The sequence below is a fragment of the Mugil cephalus genome, chromosome 3, assembly GCF_022458985.1.
Source record: "Mugil cephalus isolate CIBA_MC_2020 chromosome 3, CIBA_Mcephalus_1.1, whole genome shotgun sequence".
In the NCBI taxonomy this organism is placed as follows: Eukaryota; Metazoa; Chordata; class Actinopteri; order Mugiliformes; family Mugilidae; genus Mugil; species Mugil cephalus.
The window spans coordinates 31,772,410-31,786,285 of record NC_061772.1 but is presented as its reverse complement, the minus strand read 5'-3'; the positions used below and the strand labels follow the sequence as shown (position 1 = coordinate 31,786,285).

Here is a 13,876-nt window from a genome sequence, read left to right as displayed (position 1 = left end):
AACTGAATTTAGTGAATGAACGCCAAGTCACATGAATCAGTGTGTGTGTGTGTGTGTGTGTGTGTGTGTGTGTGTGTGTGTGTGTCCTGTTCCTGCTGATGCCCCGCCGAACCCCGTTCAAACTTCTTCTAATTTAAGATTAACGAGTGTCGGCTCGGACCCGGACGGTCGAACCCGGGACTGTGTGTATCGGTTCTGGTCCCTGGGAAATTGTCTTTGATTCGGCTCAGGTTGGATCAGCTGACAGAACCCAGAATCAACAAAACATCGAGTTCAGAGCAACAATAACACCGTCGCTTCCGCTGACGTCTGCCCATGGTTCGGCGGAGATGTGTTGGAGCACATAAACATAAACCCAGAGTCTGACTGAACTAATGTTTCTGATTAAGGCCGACGTCCGGAGTAGGGCCTGTTGCACTGGATTAAATAACCCCACATGTTGTAGAACGTATTCTCTCAGTAGCGACAGGCGCTCATTAAAAGTGTGCTATTTACGAATGGAGTCTGGTTGTAGGTAGCTGCCAGTTAGCTCCGGAGCTCACCTCCCCAGATTCCGATCTTCAGCTGAGACTTGTCGAGGTTCTCCACGTAGTCTCCAATGAACCTGTTGAGCAGGTCGCTGACCAGCGACTCGAACACCATGACTAAGGGTCCGGGTCGGGACCCAGTATCGGGTCACCGTCAGATTTCACCTGGCTTCCGCCCTGGTTGATGACGTCACGTTTAGGTTCAGGAGGAGGAGGAGGAGGAGGATGATGATGATGATGATGATGATGATGATGAGGAGGAGGAGGAGGAGGAGGAGGATGTCTGCTTCATACAACTGTTAAGTGTGTGTCCCTGAATCCACCATAACACGCAGTTTGCCGTGTGTAGGAATATTATGTTCATATTCTACTGAGTTTGTGGTTTTTTAGCAGATGTTTCCTCCACGTGAGCTGCTTCTACTTCCTGTTTAAAGGATGTCACGTGATCACTGTCTTCGTGTTGGGTTAGTGCAAAAAACAAATATATCAATTACAAGAAAATGCCATAAAAATATATAAATATATATATTAAATATATGGAACCTGCATTCAAAATATGAGGACAGCATAAACTTAAATAGGCTTAAATATGCAATTAAAAAAAGAAAATACATCTTTTTATAAAATTTATAAAATATAAAAACAAATATCTAAAATAAATTTCTAAAATAAATTTCTAAACAAAAAACACAAATGTCAAACAGAGGAAAGATTTGGAGCGATTCTAATGAGCTGCCACCTCCACCCCTTTCACACCACACACACACATTATACACGCACCGTCCCCCTGCGCTGTCTGCGCGCTACCTGCGTCATTGGCCGAAGTTTCACGAAGAGTCACGAGTCAGAGAATGCACGCGCGGGCCACGCGCTCGCGGCTGAGCTCTGTTCAACTGAACTGAGAAAAGAACGAATCAGTTCATTAAGTGATTCGATACATTCGTTCGCTCCAAAGATTCGTTCTTTCGAACGAATCATTCGTGAACGACCCAACACTGTTGCTGTTTGTGGGTGTAAGAGCCACACTGTGAAAAATAAATGATATAAAAATCTGCATAATGTGTGACTGCATTTTGTTATTGTGTTACATAAAAGGGAAGGTTTAAATGTAACTGGTGTTGATTTGGTGTTTCCTTTAATTAGATAGAAGTGATGTCAGGCATCCTTTTGGAGTGGGAGCACATAGTTTTCCCTCCGAGTGACAAAGTGTATTAATAAGTCGTCAGGTCAACGTTGACCGGGGTCTCCAGGTCCACTCTGACCACCTGCAGCACACCTGTTAACGGAGGCAGTTTCCACGGTAACAGCTGAGCCTGGAGCATATAAACATTGATTAAGGTGATTTCCTGTTGATGGGCTGTAATCAGTGGGCTCTGGGTCCGTGGTTAAGGTGCGTTACCTGCAGCGTCGCCTCAGCTACTTTGAGCTGAGTGCTGCATTGACGTCCGTAAAGTCCTTTTAAAACCAACAGGTCGACCATTCACTGTTTACATCATCAGCGTGAGGATGAGGAGGGGGCGGAGTCAGACCAGGCCTTATATTGGTGGTAATAGGAGGAAGGTTGAGGAAGCAGCTAATCTAATGTTCTCGTCCTTATTTAGCGTCCTGATCCCTAATGGACAGTCCACAGCTCGTGATCAGCTGATTGGACCAGGCTGGACATCAATGCCCTGATGGACATCAACATTTAATCTGACTCTTGTTTTATATAAATAAACTCACCAATCATCACAGAGGACACATCTCATCCTCCAGGGACATCAGGGACATCAAAGACATCAGTCCATCCAAAGACATCAGGAACATCAAAGACATCAGGAGCATCAGCGACATCTCATCCTCATCAGAGACATCATCGGTTCCTTCATGAAACTAAATTCACCAAATATCGTCATGTTCTGGTGCCGGATGGTGAGGTAGGATCCAAACACAAAACACAAAGGGAGGAAAATCCCAAGAAACAAAAATCCCAGATGGACATAATGGTTCTAAAGCATCAGAGCCAGAGCCAGAAGCAGAGCCGTAATCATCCTCTGGATCTGGAAAAGGAACAGCATGGGGGGAGGAATCTGGGAGGCTTCACCGGACCTAAACCGCGGTGTTAGTCCGAATGCGGATTGACCTGGAGGCAGGCGTCTATGGGGAGGTAAATGTCCGTGGACCTGGACTGGAGACTGCAGCAGGTCGGGAGTTAAACCACCCACGAGGGCCATGTCCTCACAAATTAACTTAGAACTTAGAGAAATACAAACAAGATGGCAGGTATCCACCAAAAATATTACAAAAAACCCACTGAATGGAGTAAACTCAGCAGACGACCTGACAAAGAACAAAGACAGGACTAGAGAAGCACTGATTGGTTAATGAAGCACAAGTGAAACTAATGAAGAGAAACCAATCAACCAATGAGGAGGAAAACACAGGAAGTGAAGCAGGACAAGAAAGACGCAGGGAGAAGCTTACGAAATAAAAACTAAAAAAAAAAAAAACTAAAAAAATATTCCAGAAAGGTTGAAAACTGCTCTGGAGACGTGGAGTAGATCTGAAGGAGGTGGTTTATTGCAGGGTCTGAGGAGACCAGAACCATCAGGAGGGACTTCTAGGATAATTTAGCCAAAGAGAGGAAACCCGAGACATTCACTTGCTGAATGTGATGAAATAAAATCCACACTCTGTGATTTTGGTTCATCAACAAAAGTAAATTGTAATTAGATGTGATGGGGAAATTGAGGTTTACAACAGCAACAAAAAGTCCAAAAAATACCAGGAGTAAAGAGTGAAGAGTATAAACTTGATCTCAAGGGACCGGACCAGCAACACAACAGAATAAAAACCTCTAAGTAACAAGAACTCCAGACATTTGTCTTAGTGCAAAGAAGAACTAAGGAATTAGAATGGTTACATTTAATATATTCTCCTTTAAAAAATGAAGTTAATAATAATCAGTGTAATCTGTCTAGTCCTGGTCCTGGTCCCAGTGTTGTGTTCTGTTCACTTCTCTTAATAAACCAGTGGATAAATTAGAGACAGGAGTTATTTTCATTGTTAAATTTCAGTCCTCTACGCAATTTACACACTTGTGGACCACATTAGAATTTCTGGTGGGCTGGTTTTGGCCCATGAGCCATATGTTTGAAACATGTGGTATAAAAAATAAAGAATAAAATAAAATAGAATAAAAAGTATTGGCATATATACAAAAGGCACTGAATTGCATGGATGGACCAGGTTATAAACTGTTATGAAGTTGTACACAGGGACCAGACCTTGGCTTTAGAACCAAAGTCTCTCATGACGACAGGTCAATTAGCACCAGATGCTCCGTCGGATGTTCCTCTACAAGGTCACAGGGATGATGATGATGATGCAAAGCAGTTGGTCATGTGACCCACTTCCTGTCCAGGGTCTTTAAATCGTCCTCCGTCCCCTCAGAACAAGACATCAGAGTCACAGCAACAGGTGAGTCTCTTCTTCTTCTGTCAGACGCTGCTCACAGAGAGTTGCTAAAGTTATTTAATTTATTACGGTCTGAAGAAAAGCAACTTAAATATGGTTTTAATATTTTACGAAATCTAAAATTATTCCTGAAAGCTATTGTTGTTTTTGATGAGACGTCAAAGACTGTAGATGATTTCTCTGGAGTTTTAATGAACCGATTGATTTTTGTTGTTCTCTTTCATGTCTGTGGCAACATTAACTGAAGCTGTGTTTGTTCAGAGGCTGAACCTGAGGATTGTGGGAGTTGTGGTGCAGATTCTTCTTCGTGGTGTTCTGTGTGACGGCTGCAGGATGTTTGCTTTCGTGCTGCTGTGTTGTTGGTCCTTCAGTCTGCTGCAGCTCTCCTCCGGTCTGGTTCATGGAAACATTCAACTGGACGAAGGTCTTGTCCCTGGCCGCCACAACGAACCCTCATACCTGGCGGACGCAGGTCAGTAACACCTGTACAAAGATTCAAAGATTCAGCATTTACCTTATGGCTGTTGTCGTAAGGTTCACAAACGGAGCTGGATGGTTCATTCATTCACTCACTTATTCATTCTGTTGGTGTCTGTGAACTGAAGATGATTAGTTTTTATTATTTTGACTTATATATGTAGATTATGTTTACAAAAAAGTCTCCACCTCGATTTAACTGAGTTAATAGTTCAGAGACTCCTATTGGATAATTACTGCATGCACGATTATCTTTCAGCTGATATTCAACAAGTTACTTAAGACCAACTGAAGCAAAGAGGAGACTAAAGCAGAAACTACTGAAACTGGCTTAAGACCTTTATTCCAGACTGGAAGGACAGTGGAGAACCATGGTCTACCAGGAAGAAATAAATCCTGATTGATGGAGAAACGTTTGGAGGAAAAGCAGCAGTAGAACTCAGGGCTGTGTTTAATAGTGGAAGGAAGAGCATTTCACACCATGGACAATGTGAAGGGAACTCAAGGGACTGAACAGAAAACCACTGATCAGGGAGGACAACCGGGAAAAAAGGCTCCAATCTGACAGGGAGCAGCACAAAGACTCTGGAGACATGGGGGGAGGGCATGAGGTCTGAGAAGTCCAGCCTGACCCAGAGTGATGGGGCATCAGGGGAGGAGGGGTTGATGAAGGGATGCCCCTCATGCCAAGTGCCTACAGTACCAGCCTGGGCACTGTGCCCAAAGAATGAGGTCAGCTGACTACTTAAATACACTCAATGACCAGACCCTGAAAAGTCCTGAAAGGCCCCAAATGCCTCAAAACTCCCCTGAAAATCCTGAAGGTATCAAAAAGAACAGATTGCAAAGAGCACTCTGTGGTTGAAAAAGTATGAAAACCTTTATTTAAACATGGCAAAAAGCATGGGCCTAAACGTTGCGGCCGCAATGCGAAGGCCCATGTGCTTTTAACCAGCTTTTTGTCATGCATAAATAAAGACTTTTTATACTTTTTCAACCACAGAGTGCCTTTTGCAAATAGAGCAACTGTGTAAAGAATGATTTTGTGATTTTGAAGTCTCTCTCTGTTTCTCAGTCCTGAAAGTCTGTTTGGTTCTGCAGAGAGAAGCCACGCCCCTGACCCCGTGCATGAATCGTCCCTCCTGCCTATGGACTCAGTAGAGGACCACTTCCTGATGGAGCCAGGCTCCTATGATGAGGTGAGGTTTGGTTCTTTCTCCTCCAGCTCCTCGTTAACTTCTCAGAATTCACCTCCTCTTGTTTCTTCTTTTTGTATCAGGACTCTTCAGCGGCAGCATTGCAGCTCCAGGGTCGTTCGATGCGTTCGATGCCTCGTCGTTGCATCCCTCACCAGCAGTCCTGTCTGGGCTACCCGCTGCCCTGCTGTGAGCCCTGTGACACTTGCTACTGCCGCTTCTTCAACGCCATCTGCTACTGCCGCCGAGTCGGCCATGCATGTCCTACCAGGCGCACCTAAGGACGCACCTAGGCACGCACCTGGGGACACACTTGGAGACTAGAGACACAACTGGAGACACATCTGGAGACTAGAGTCACAACTAGAGTCAAAACTAGAGACACACCTGGAGACATCATGACCATGAGCGCCAACCACAGGAAACTTTGTGTAACATGTTGTATTGTTGTGATCTTTGTGTAAATGAGGAAAATAAATGATCAGATGCTTCAGAGTCAGTTATTCATGAAGTTCATTCAACAGTGACAACTAATTAATTAATATGTAAGATGATGTCTACTCAAGTCACTGGACGCAATACAAGCAGGAAGTGACATCATGATGAGTGAAAGTTGCCATGACAATACTTAGCTTAGCGTCCGTCTGAGTGCAAATTTCCAAACTCTGAGGTGGAACAGACTTAACTTTTTAGAGCGCAGGTGTCAAACATATGGGGCATTTGGGGCAAAAGCAGCCCCCAGAGAGTCTAATCGGTTGTTTGTCTGTTGTCTATTTAAAACACAACCTCCAGGAAGAAGAGTAGTAGAGTAGAGTAGTAGTCGCCAGATCTTTTCAAAGTGTTCGGTTCTGACCTTCATAAAATATCTGGTATTTTCGAGATGAGGAGTGTCAGCCATCTTTTCAGTGTGAGATCCGTCCATATGACAATAGACATTGTTGCATTACTCAAGTTCTCAACACGTCTGAACCCTGAAGCTTTCCGGAGGCTCTAATCTGGCCCATGGTGGGTCAATTAGCAAAGCACAAAAATTATAATCAAGATATTAACTACAATTTTTCCAAAATTCTATCTGTTATTCCAAAGTTTCACACAGCTTTAGTGAGAGTTATGGACATAACACAACACTGAGACCTAGGACTAAACAGGTTCCTTCTCTTTGGAAACGTCCAGTTGTTCATTCTATGTTTTGTAATAGTTTAGTTCATTAAATGGAAACACTTTCATAATGTTGTTCTTTGCACTAAAACAAAGTGAAATGTAGCGCCTTTAACCTTAATGGAAGAAAGCAAGCCATTGCTTTATTTAATACTGCGATGCATCTTGAGATTTTGGTTTGTAAACATTTGAGATTTCCAACTGACTTTGTCCTCTGTTATCACCCCTAAGAATTTCATTTCATTCACTAGCCCCCTCCAGCTGAATTTGTAGTTGCATGTTAGCTTCCTGTTTCCATTTCAAAGATTTTCTTCTGATGCCACACCACTCTAATTTCTCTAATAACATATCATGGTTTATTGTGTCAAATGCTTTTTTTAGGTCTATGAATACCCCCACTGTATACTCTTTTTTGTCTATTAAGTTTGTGATTTCTTCAACTGAATCAATTACTGCCGTTCCAAAAGGCATTGAATAAATGCAACTGGACTTGTAGAATGTTTCTCCACTCATGCGAGTAGCTTTGTCAATTGTTATAGACTAGTGGGAAATTGAGGTTTAAATAGGAAAAAACTCTGTCGGTAACACCCACCAGAAACTTTTTCCGTAATGGCTGGTACTTACCTGCACTGAGGACATGTCCTCTCCTCTTTCTTCTCTGGCTCCTGTCCTCTAATATCTTATCATTTTATTTTCTATCTCTTATAATTTACTAACCACTGTGTCTCCCTCTCTCCCCTCCATCTTCTTGTGAGGGTCTCTGGTCTGGAGGCTGAATATCTGACCTGTGGAGTTCTAAGCTACATCTGCTGCCGTGGCCTCATCAACCAGCCCAGTCTTCATGGTCTGGAGTCTGTGTATCAGACCTGTGGAGCTCCATAAACTGCATCTGTCCCAGTCTTCATGTCCTCCTCCAGGTGTCCACTCCTACCTAGATGAACTATTCACCAACCTGCCCATGATTCCTGTTATACTCACAAACTGTCACAGATCATCAGCTATGTGTTATATTACTAGATCCTACATGTTTCCTTCAGCTTGATGTTTGTATCTATGACAGAAGTTAGTTTATCTAGTTTCTCCTGTTCTTCTCTCTCTATCTTCTCTGGTTCTACCCGGCTGGTCTTCAGCAGATGGTTCCTCCATATGAGCTGGTTTGTTTGATGTGTTGCCCCTCCCTGTCCTTTCCATCCTGTCTTATGGGTCTAGTCTGTGTCTCTAAACAGAGGAGGTGGACTGAGATTTAATTTACCATCTATTTACAATCCAGTTTTGACTTCTGTCCCCAAGAAGTTTCAACAACATTCACACTTTGAGCCTCCAGGCCCCCATTGACAATAGCCTCATTAGAGCTCTATTCATAGGGTAAGTAGCCCAGACACACAGTTCCCCCCATTCAAGGACAGGTAAGTACCAGCCATTATGGAAATAGTGACCCCAGCTTCTGGTCAAGCAAGTTTCTGGTGGGTGTTACCCACAGAATTTTTCTATCAGAACTGATGAAGCTACTCGGATGAGTGGCGAAACATCTTCAAGAAATTCTACAAGTCCAGTTGCCTTTATTCAACGCCTTTTGCATTACCATGACATGGATGACTGAGAACCTTCACAGATAATTAGTGCCATTGATGTTGTTCTGCTAGATCGGAATTCATATTGACTTTCAGTGAGTAGTTTGTGTTTTTCTATGAATTTGCGTTATTGAAAAGTTTTTCTAATATTTTAGAGAATTGAGATAATGATACAGGTTTGAGAATTGGTGTTTGTTCCCAGATTTGTAAATGTGCCAGTGAAATGATAAGTGACTGATGTTTGTTAATGGTTTTGAAATCCCTTCAATCACTCTTTTTACAACATTCATACTGGTATCGTCACAGTCACTGAATGTCTTATTTGTGCATTTGGCAACAGTATTTAAAATCTCTCTCTCATCCACTGCTGCAGGTTTGGTTGATTCTTGAATCCTTCCTACCTAAACTAAACCTTTTCGAAATCTGCTTCGCTTAGCTAAGCAACAATCTTCAGTTCACTTAGGTAAGTCTGAGTTAAGGTGGAACCTCTGTCTGCTCTGTACAGTTCAGACAGCAGCTGAATATGATGGACAATGTTTGGATTACTGGTAGGTCTATCAACAGTTAAGGAATCTTTAATTAGCTTCACCCAAACTATATTCCACTATTGCTGTGTGTTGGAATTTAGCTGTACTGCTGGTAACCTAAATCACCCTCTTGATTTTTTCATACTTTCCCAAGTAATGAAACACTTCATCGTCTGCATCACTACCAGTTACACCAGTTACTAGCAGTGAATTAGGCACTTTAACATTTTCAGATATAACCATGTCCATGTTCCCCTTACCACAGTCTTATGCAAGGTAAGTGATACCAATGTACACAGAAATAGCAATAAGATGTATCACTGTTCAACTTCACATTCAAAGTATGTAAACCATCTCCTGGCTGGCTTGCCAAGTTTTATGTTGGGCCCTTTAACCTTAATGGAAGAAAGCAAACCACTTTTCCCCTACGTTCAGAAAGGACTTCCTCTGACTGGAAGTTGAACAGTGATCTTTCATTGCCTCACAACCAATTATTATTTTACAATGCATGGAAATAGAAAAAAAAAAAATGGAGCTCTTTCAATGAATTAAAAATAAAATAATACATTTTAACAAAAGTGTCAAAAGGTTCAGAATAACGATCAATCCCTGATCCAGGAAAAAAAACAAAACAAACAACAACAAAAAACAATCTACACGCATGATGCAGAAAATACATTTCAATTATCCATATTGATCAAATGACTTTCTACTAATCCTACTCAGTCAGTGTAAATGGCAATGTACACATAAACAGTACGAATATAAACTAAATAGACTTAATTATCTCTAGTATTTATTTATTTTTTTGAATAGGTTTCTTTAACCCAATATTTATACTTTTAACTGCAAATTAACTATCAATCTATTATTTTTTAATCAAAATGAGTATCTAAATGGCCTCAATGAAATAATCATATTATGTACACAGTTAAGTACATCAGAACAATATTATTACAACCTGACATCATATTCCATCTCTGTCTCTCTCATTAAATATTTTTTTTAGGAAACATTACTAACTGATTGGTTTTTACAAAAGTATCACCTGAGCTAACATCAACAAGCTAATAATGAGGTTAAGCATCTTAGCATGTAGCAATGCTCCGCTCTCTCTTTCTCAACAACACACAAGTCTCTCTCTCTAACAAGCAAGAGATTTATCAATACATTATGTGGGGATCAATCATTCATTCATGAGGTTCACATCACGTTTCATACCCAGGATCATCAGTCACATGTCGGATGAGTCCCAGAACTAGCACAAGCTATGTGGTCGTGACCATGAATACAATGATGGCGCGCCACCTTGTGGTGGAGCACGGTAAACTTTCTTAAATGACATAAATGGGTCTGACAACCATGTGGGTTACAGAAATATCTTGAGTTGTTGTGTATATATTTTTTTTATGTTATTCTGGTTTCTCACTGGTCTGGTCCCTTGAGATCAAGCTGGGTTGAATGTGGCACCTGAACTAAAAGTAGTTTGTCCCCCCTGGTTTGAAGGAAAGGATAGATGGATCATCTTTCCTTGAGTTTGAACCCACGCCACTAAAACATGATGCTGTTTAACCAGTGACTGTAAACTCTCAGATGTCTGGACTGTGACTGGTCGACTATAGAAGTAAATGAACCGGTTGAAGTCTGGCCCAAGTCTTCTGAGACTCTGTGGTAAATATACCAGTATATGAGAGTATTTAGTTTGGAGTTTGAGATGTGAGTTTATATTTATTGGTGCACTGCTGTTAAACCTTGTCAGTAAATGACACCAGTAGTCAGGATCATAGTTTCTGAGTTTTATTGAGGATGGGGTTTGGTTTAATTGGCAGCCAGGGTCTGGTCCACCCAAGAGCGCAGAGCGGTGACACGGGCGTAGACGCCAGGCATGTTGGTGCTGCAGGTTCCACTTCCCCAGGACACAATACCAACCAGAGTCCAGGCTCCACCCTTCTCGCAGACCAGAGGACCACCAGAGTCGCCCTGAACACAGCAAACACAGACATGAGGATAATAGATTCCACCCAATTCCTGTTAGACTTCACCCACTTCCTGTTAGTCTCCACCCACTACCTATACGATCCCGCCCATGACCCATTAGACCCCACCACTACCTATTAGACTCCACCCACTACCTTTTAGACTTCACCCACTACCTGTTAGTCTTCACCCACTACCTATACGATCCCGCCCATGACCCATTAGACCCCACCACTACCTATTAGACTCCACCCACTTCCTGTTAGTCTCAACCCACTACCTATACGATCCCGCCCACTACCCATTAGACCCCACCACTACCTATTAGACTCCACCCACTTCCTGTTAGACTTCACCCACTACCTGTTAGTCTTCACCCACTACCTATACGATCCCGCCCATGACCCATTAGACCCCACCACTACCCATTAGACTCCATCCACTACCTGTTAAACCCCACCCACTCCCAGTCTGACTCCACCCACCATGCAGGAGGAGGCTCCGGAGGCTCCGGCGCAGATCATCAGGTCGGTGATCTTGGTGCCCCAGTAGTTGCGGCAGCTGGTGTTGGTGAGCAGGGGCAGAGCGGCCTGCTGCAGCAGGGCGGGGGTGTTAGCAGCTGCAACACAAACACATCACACATCACTCTCCATCACCACACACTGCGCTCCACAACGCCCCCCCGTGGTCAGAGCAGATATTACCGTTGTAGCGGGTCAGGCCCCAGCCAGAGGTCACACACTTCAGGCCTCCGGGGAAGTCGTCTCCGGTCGCAGCCAGACACACTGGAGACACTCTGATGTTCAACTGGGCGGGGGTGGCCAGCTTGATCAGCTGGATGTCGTTGTTGATGGTGTAGCTGCTGTACTTGGGGTGAGTGATCACCTGGGAGGAAGTGACATCATTATGACTAGCCAACAAACAGGAAGTAGAAGAGACATGAGGAGAAGCTGGTGTCTGTCTCTCACCTTTCCAACCTTCAGCACCTGGATGCTTTCAGAGTTGGAGGAACGGTCATGTTCTCCAAGAACCACACGGTCAGATAACCTGCCCAGAAAAGAAGAGACAGGCATCAGTGTCACCTGAAGACACCTGAAACCCCTTGAAGACACCTAAGAACACCTGAAGACCTCAGCCTCTGGACTAAATGGTCTTTCTGTAGAGGCCAGTCAGATCTGGACCAGTCCTCCCCTCTCCATGAGGGAGTGTCCAACATTACAAACTTTCTAAACTGGAGTCAGACCAGTCTTTATCTCCTTAGCAATGTCCTGTCAGTGATGTCTCTGACTGGACATATTGTCATGGTCTATGTCTCATCATGTCTCTGTGTTACCTGTCTGAGGACTGAATATGCTAATTAGCATTGTTGCTACAATCCAACACATTTACGTCTGTTGTTGGATAGATGTTCATTAATGAGGACTGTCCCTATCTAATAAATAAATAATAAAACACCTGAAGGGACATGTCTTCTGACTAGTGGGTGATATGGCTTTCCGATAGTGGACACAGGTGAGTTAATATCTATAATATCTCAGAATCAAGAGTTGTGTTTACCCGACACTGCAGTGAGCAGCTGTCACAACCCAGTTTTCGTTGATGAGAGAGCCTCCGCAGAAGTGGAAACCGGTATAATCCTGAAACGACAACAATTACAACAGTGAAGATGTGTCTCACCTGTCTCACCTGTCTCTACAGGTGTGATAGTTTTTACCTGAAGGGACGCCTGCCACGGCCAGGAATGAGGCACCGCCTCCTCACCGTTCACGATTCGAGCGTAACCGGTGACGACGGGAGAGATGGCGGGAGTACCGCAACCTGGAGACAAACAACAACATGAACTAAACCCTAGAAGCTGAGAAGCGTCGTACCGTTTCTTCTTTAAGTCCTGTGGAACTTTCCTGCTGCTGTTTCTCACTTCAATGGATCAGTGTCTGAACTCAGTTCAGTTTTTAACAAACTGATGTGTTGATGTGTACTAATGTGTGTCTATGTGTTTCCTCATTAGTGCTTCAATGGAGTGATGCATGCTGGGACATTTTCTCTCCAGGATCTGAGGTATGATTTTTAAGTCTTACCATAGGCAGCGCCGGCGAAGGCGAGGCAGGAGAGAATCCACAGGAAAGCCATGGCTCGATCATGGTGGCTCTGTCCTAGCCAGGATCTTTTATACCGAAAAGACCCAGTGAGACATGGATGTGATTGGACGGGACAGATGGGGACGTGGGTGAGAGAGGACACCTTATCAGAGGACGGTGTGAGTTTGGACAGGTGGAGGTGGCTCAGAGTTGGGTTTTCCACCTGAGGGGGCAGGCGTGGATGTGGAAGGTTGGACGTGATTCAAAAAGTAAAACAAACAGCAAAATATATTCAGCTTCAGCGAAACAGTTAGTTACTGAAGAACAAGAACAAAAATAATAGAAACAATAAAACAAGAAGAATAAAAAAAACAGCTGCTTGAGTTAAACCTGAGCTTTGGTAGAGCAGAACAATAAACTATACATAGTTTAACATAGTTAAAGTTCATGATGTTATTGAGAGAAAACAAAGAAGCATAAAATGATTTTTAATCTAATGATCAGACGTTCATGGCGTCTGCAGAATTATCTGTTTGACTTTTTTCTGAAGACTGAGAGTTTCTATCTCCATCCATCTGTCTGCCCAACTCTCAGCCTGAACTGGACTTATAACTGGTCCATATAATAATAATATTAATATTTTATTGTATTTTTGTCAGTTATACATCTATACCTATAGTTTTTTTTTGCGTGTGCTCTTATTAAAGACGTTACTGTAGTACTTTCTATCACTGGCTGCATGTACAACAATACATTTCACTGAGTATTATCCTGTGTAGAACAGTGCATTCATACCATTCGTACCATTACAGTATTCAGTCATGTAACTGTACACCATAAAAACATATGCACAAAGTTAACAGATTTATTTGTATCGATTGAAGCAGCATGAAGATGAATAAAGACATT

General features: G+C 42.9%; 3 protein-coding genes across 10 annotated transcripts in view; 1 reads left to right on the top strand and 2 right to left on the bottom strand.

The window, feature by feature from the left end:
• vps13c (vacuolar protein sorting 13 homolog C) overlaps positions 1 to 734 on the bottom strand; it is a 54,763-nt gene extending 54,029 nt beyond the window's left edge. For 7 of the 8 annotated variants that reach the window (XM_047579950.1, XM_047579951.1, XM_047579952.1 and 4 more), the window contains exon 1: positions 543 to 733. In XM_047579950.1, coding sequence (XP_047435906.1) covers positions 543 to 642 — 100 coding nt within the window. In that variant the 5' untranslated portion in view covers positions 643 to 733. Of the gene's footprint in view, positions 1 to 542 lie in introns of all 8 variants that reach the window. The other variant, XM_047579954.1, reaches the window with a different exon arrangement.
• Positions 735 to 3,888: 3,154 nt separating this feature from the next.
• LOC125005638 (agouti related neuropeptide) lies at positions 3,889 to 6,102 on the top strand. Its single transcript, XM_047581110.1, has 4 exons — positions 3,889 to 3,986; positions 4,245 to 4,455; positions 5,562 to 5,659; positions 5,740 to 6,102. The coding sequence occupies exons 2-4, from the start codon at positions 4,317 to 4,319 to the stop codon at positions 5,935 to 5,937; spliced, it is 435 nt and encodes a 144-aa protein (XP_047437066.1). The 5' UTR covers positions 3,889 to 3,986; positions 4,245 to 4,316; the 3' UTR covers positions 5,938 to 6,102.
• A 4,591-nt stretch (positions 6,103 to 10,693) lies between these two features.
• LOC125005389 (chymotrypsin A-like) lies at positions 10,694 to 13,039 on the bottom strand. Its single transcript, XM_047580722.1, has 7 exons — positions 12,968 to 13,039; positions 12,604 to 12,707; positions 12,447 to 12,526; positions 11,858 to 11,936; positions 11,594 to 11,774; positions 11,375 to 11,508; positions 10,694 to 10,892 (listed from the first exon to the last, which is right to left on the bottom strand). The coding sequence occupies exons 1-7, from the start codon at positions 13,017 to 13,019 to the stop codon at positions 10,731 to 10,733; spliced, it is 792 nt and encodes a 263-aa protein (XP_047436678.1). The 5' UTR covers positions 13,020 to 13,039; the 3' UTR covers positions 10,694 to 10,730.
• Positions 13,040 to 13,876: the final 837 nt, after the last annotated feature.

Coding starts and splice junctions, on each gene's coding strand:
- LOC125005638 (XM_047581110.1), top strand. CDS start 4,317: ATGTTTGCTTTCGTGCTGCTGTGTTGTTGGTCCTTCAGTCTGCTGCAG. Junction 4,456..5,561: donor CTCATACCTGGCGGACGCAG/GTCAGTAACACC, acceptor TTGGTTCTGCAG/AGAGAAGCCACGCCCCTGAC. Junction 5,660..5,739: donor AGCCAGGCTCCTATGATGAG/GTGAGGTTTGGT, acceptor TTTTTGTATCAG/GACTCTTCAGCGGCAGCATT.
- LOC125005389 (XM_047580722.1), bottom strand. CDS start 13,019: ATGGCTTTCCTGTGGATTCTCTCCTGCCTCGCCTTCGCCGGCGCTGCC. Junction 11,937..12,446: donor GCTGCTCACTGCAGTGTCGG/GTAAACACAACT, acceptor TTTTCTGGGCAG/GTTATCTGACCGTGTGGTTC. Junction 11,775..11,857: donor AGGTGCTGAAGGTTGGAAAG/GTGAGAGACAGA, acceptor ACTTCCTCCCAG/GTGATCACTCACCCCAAGTA.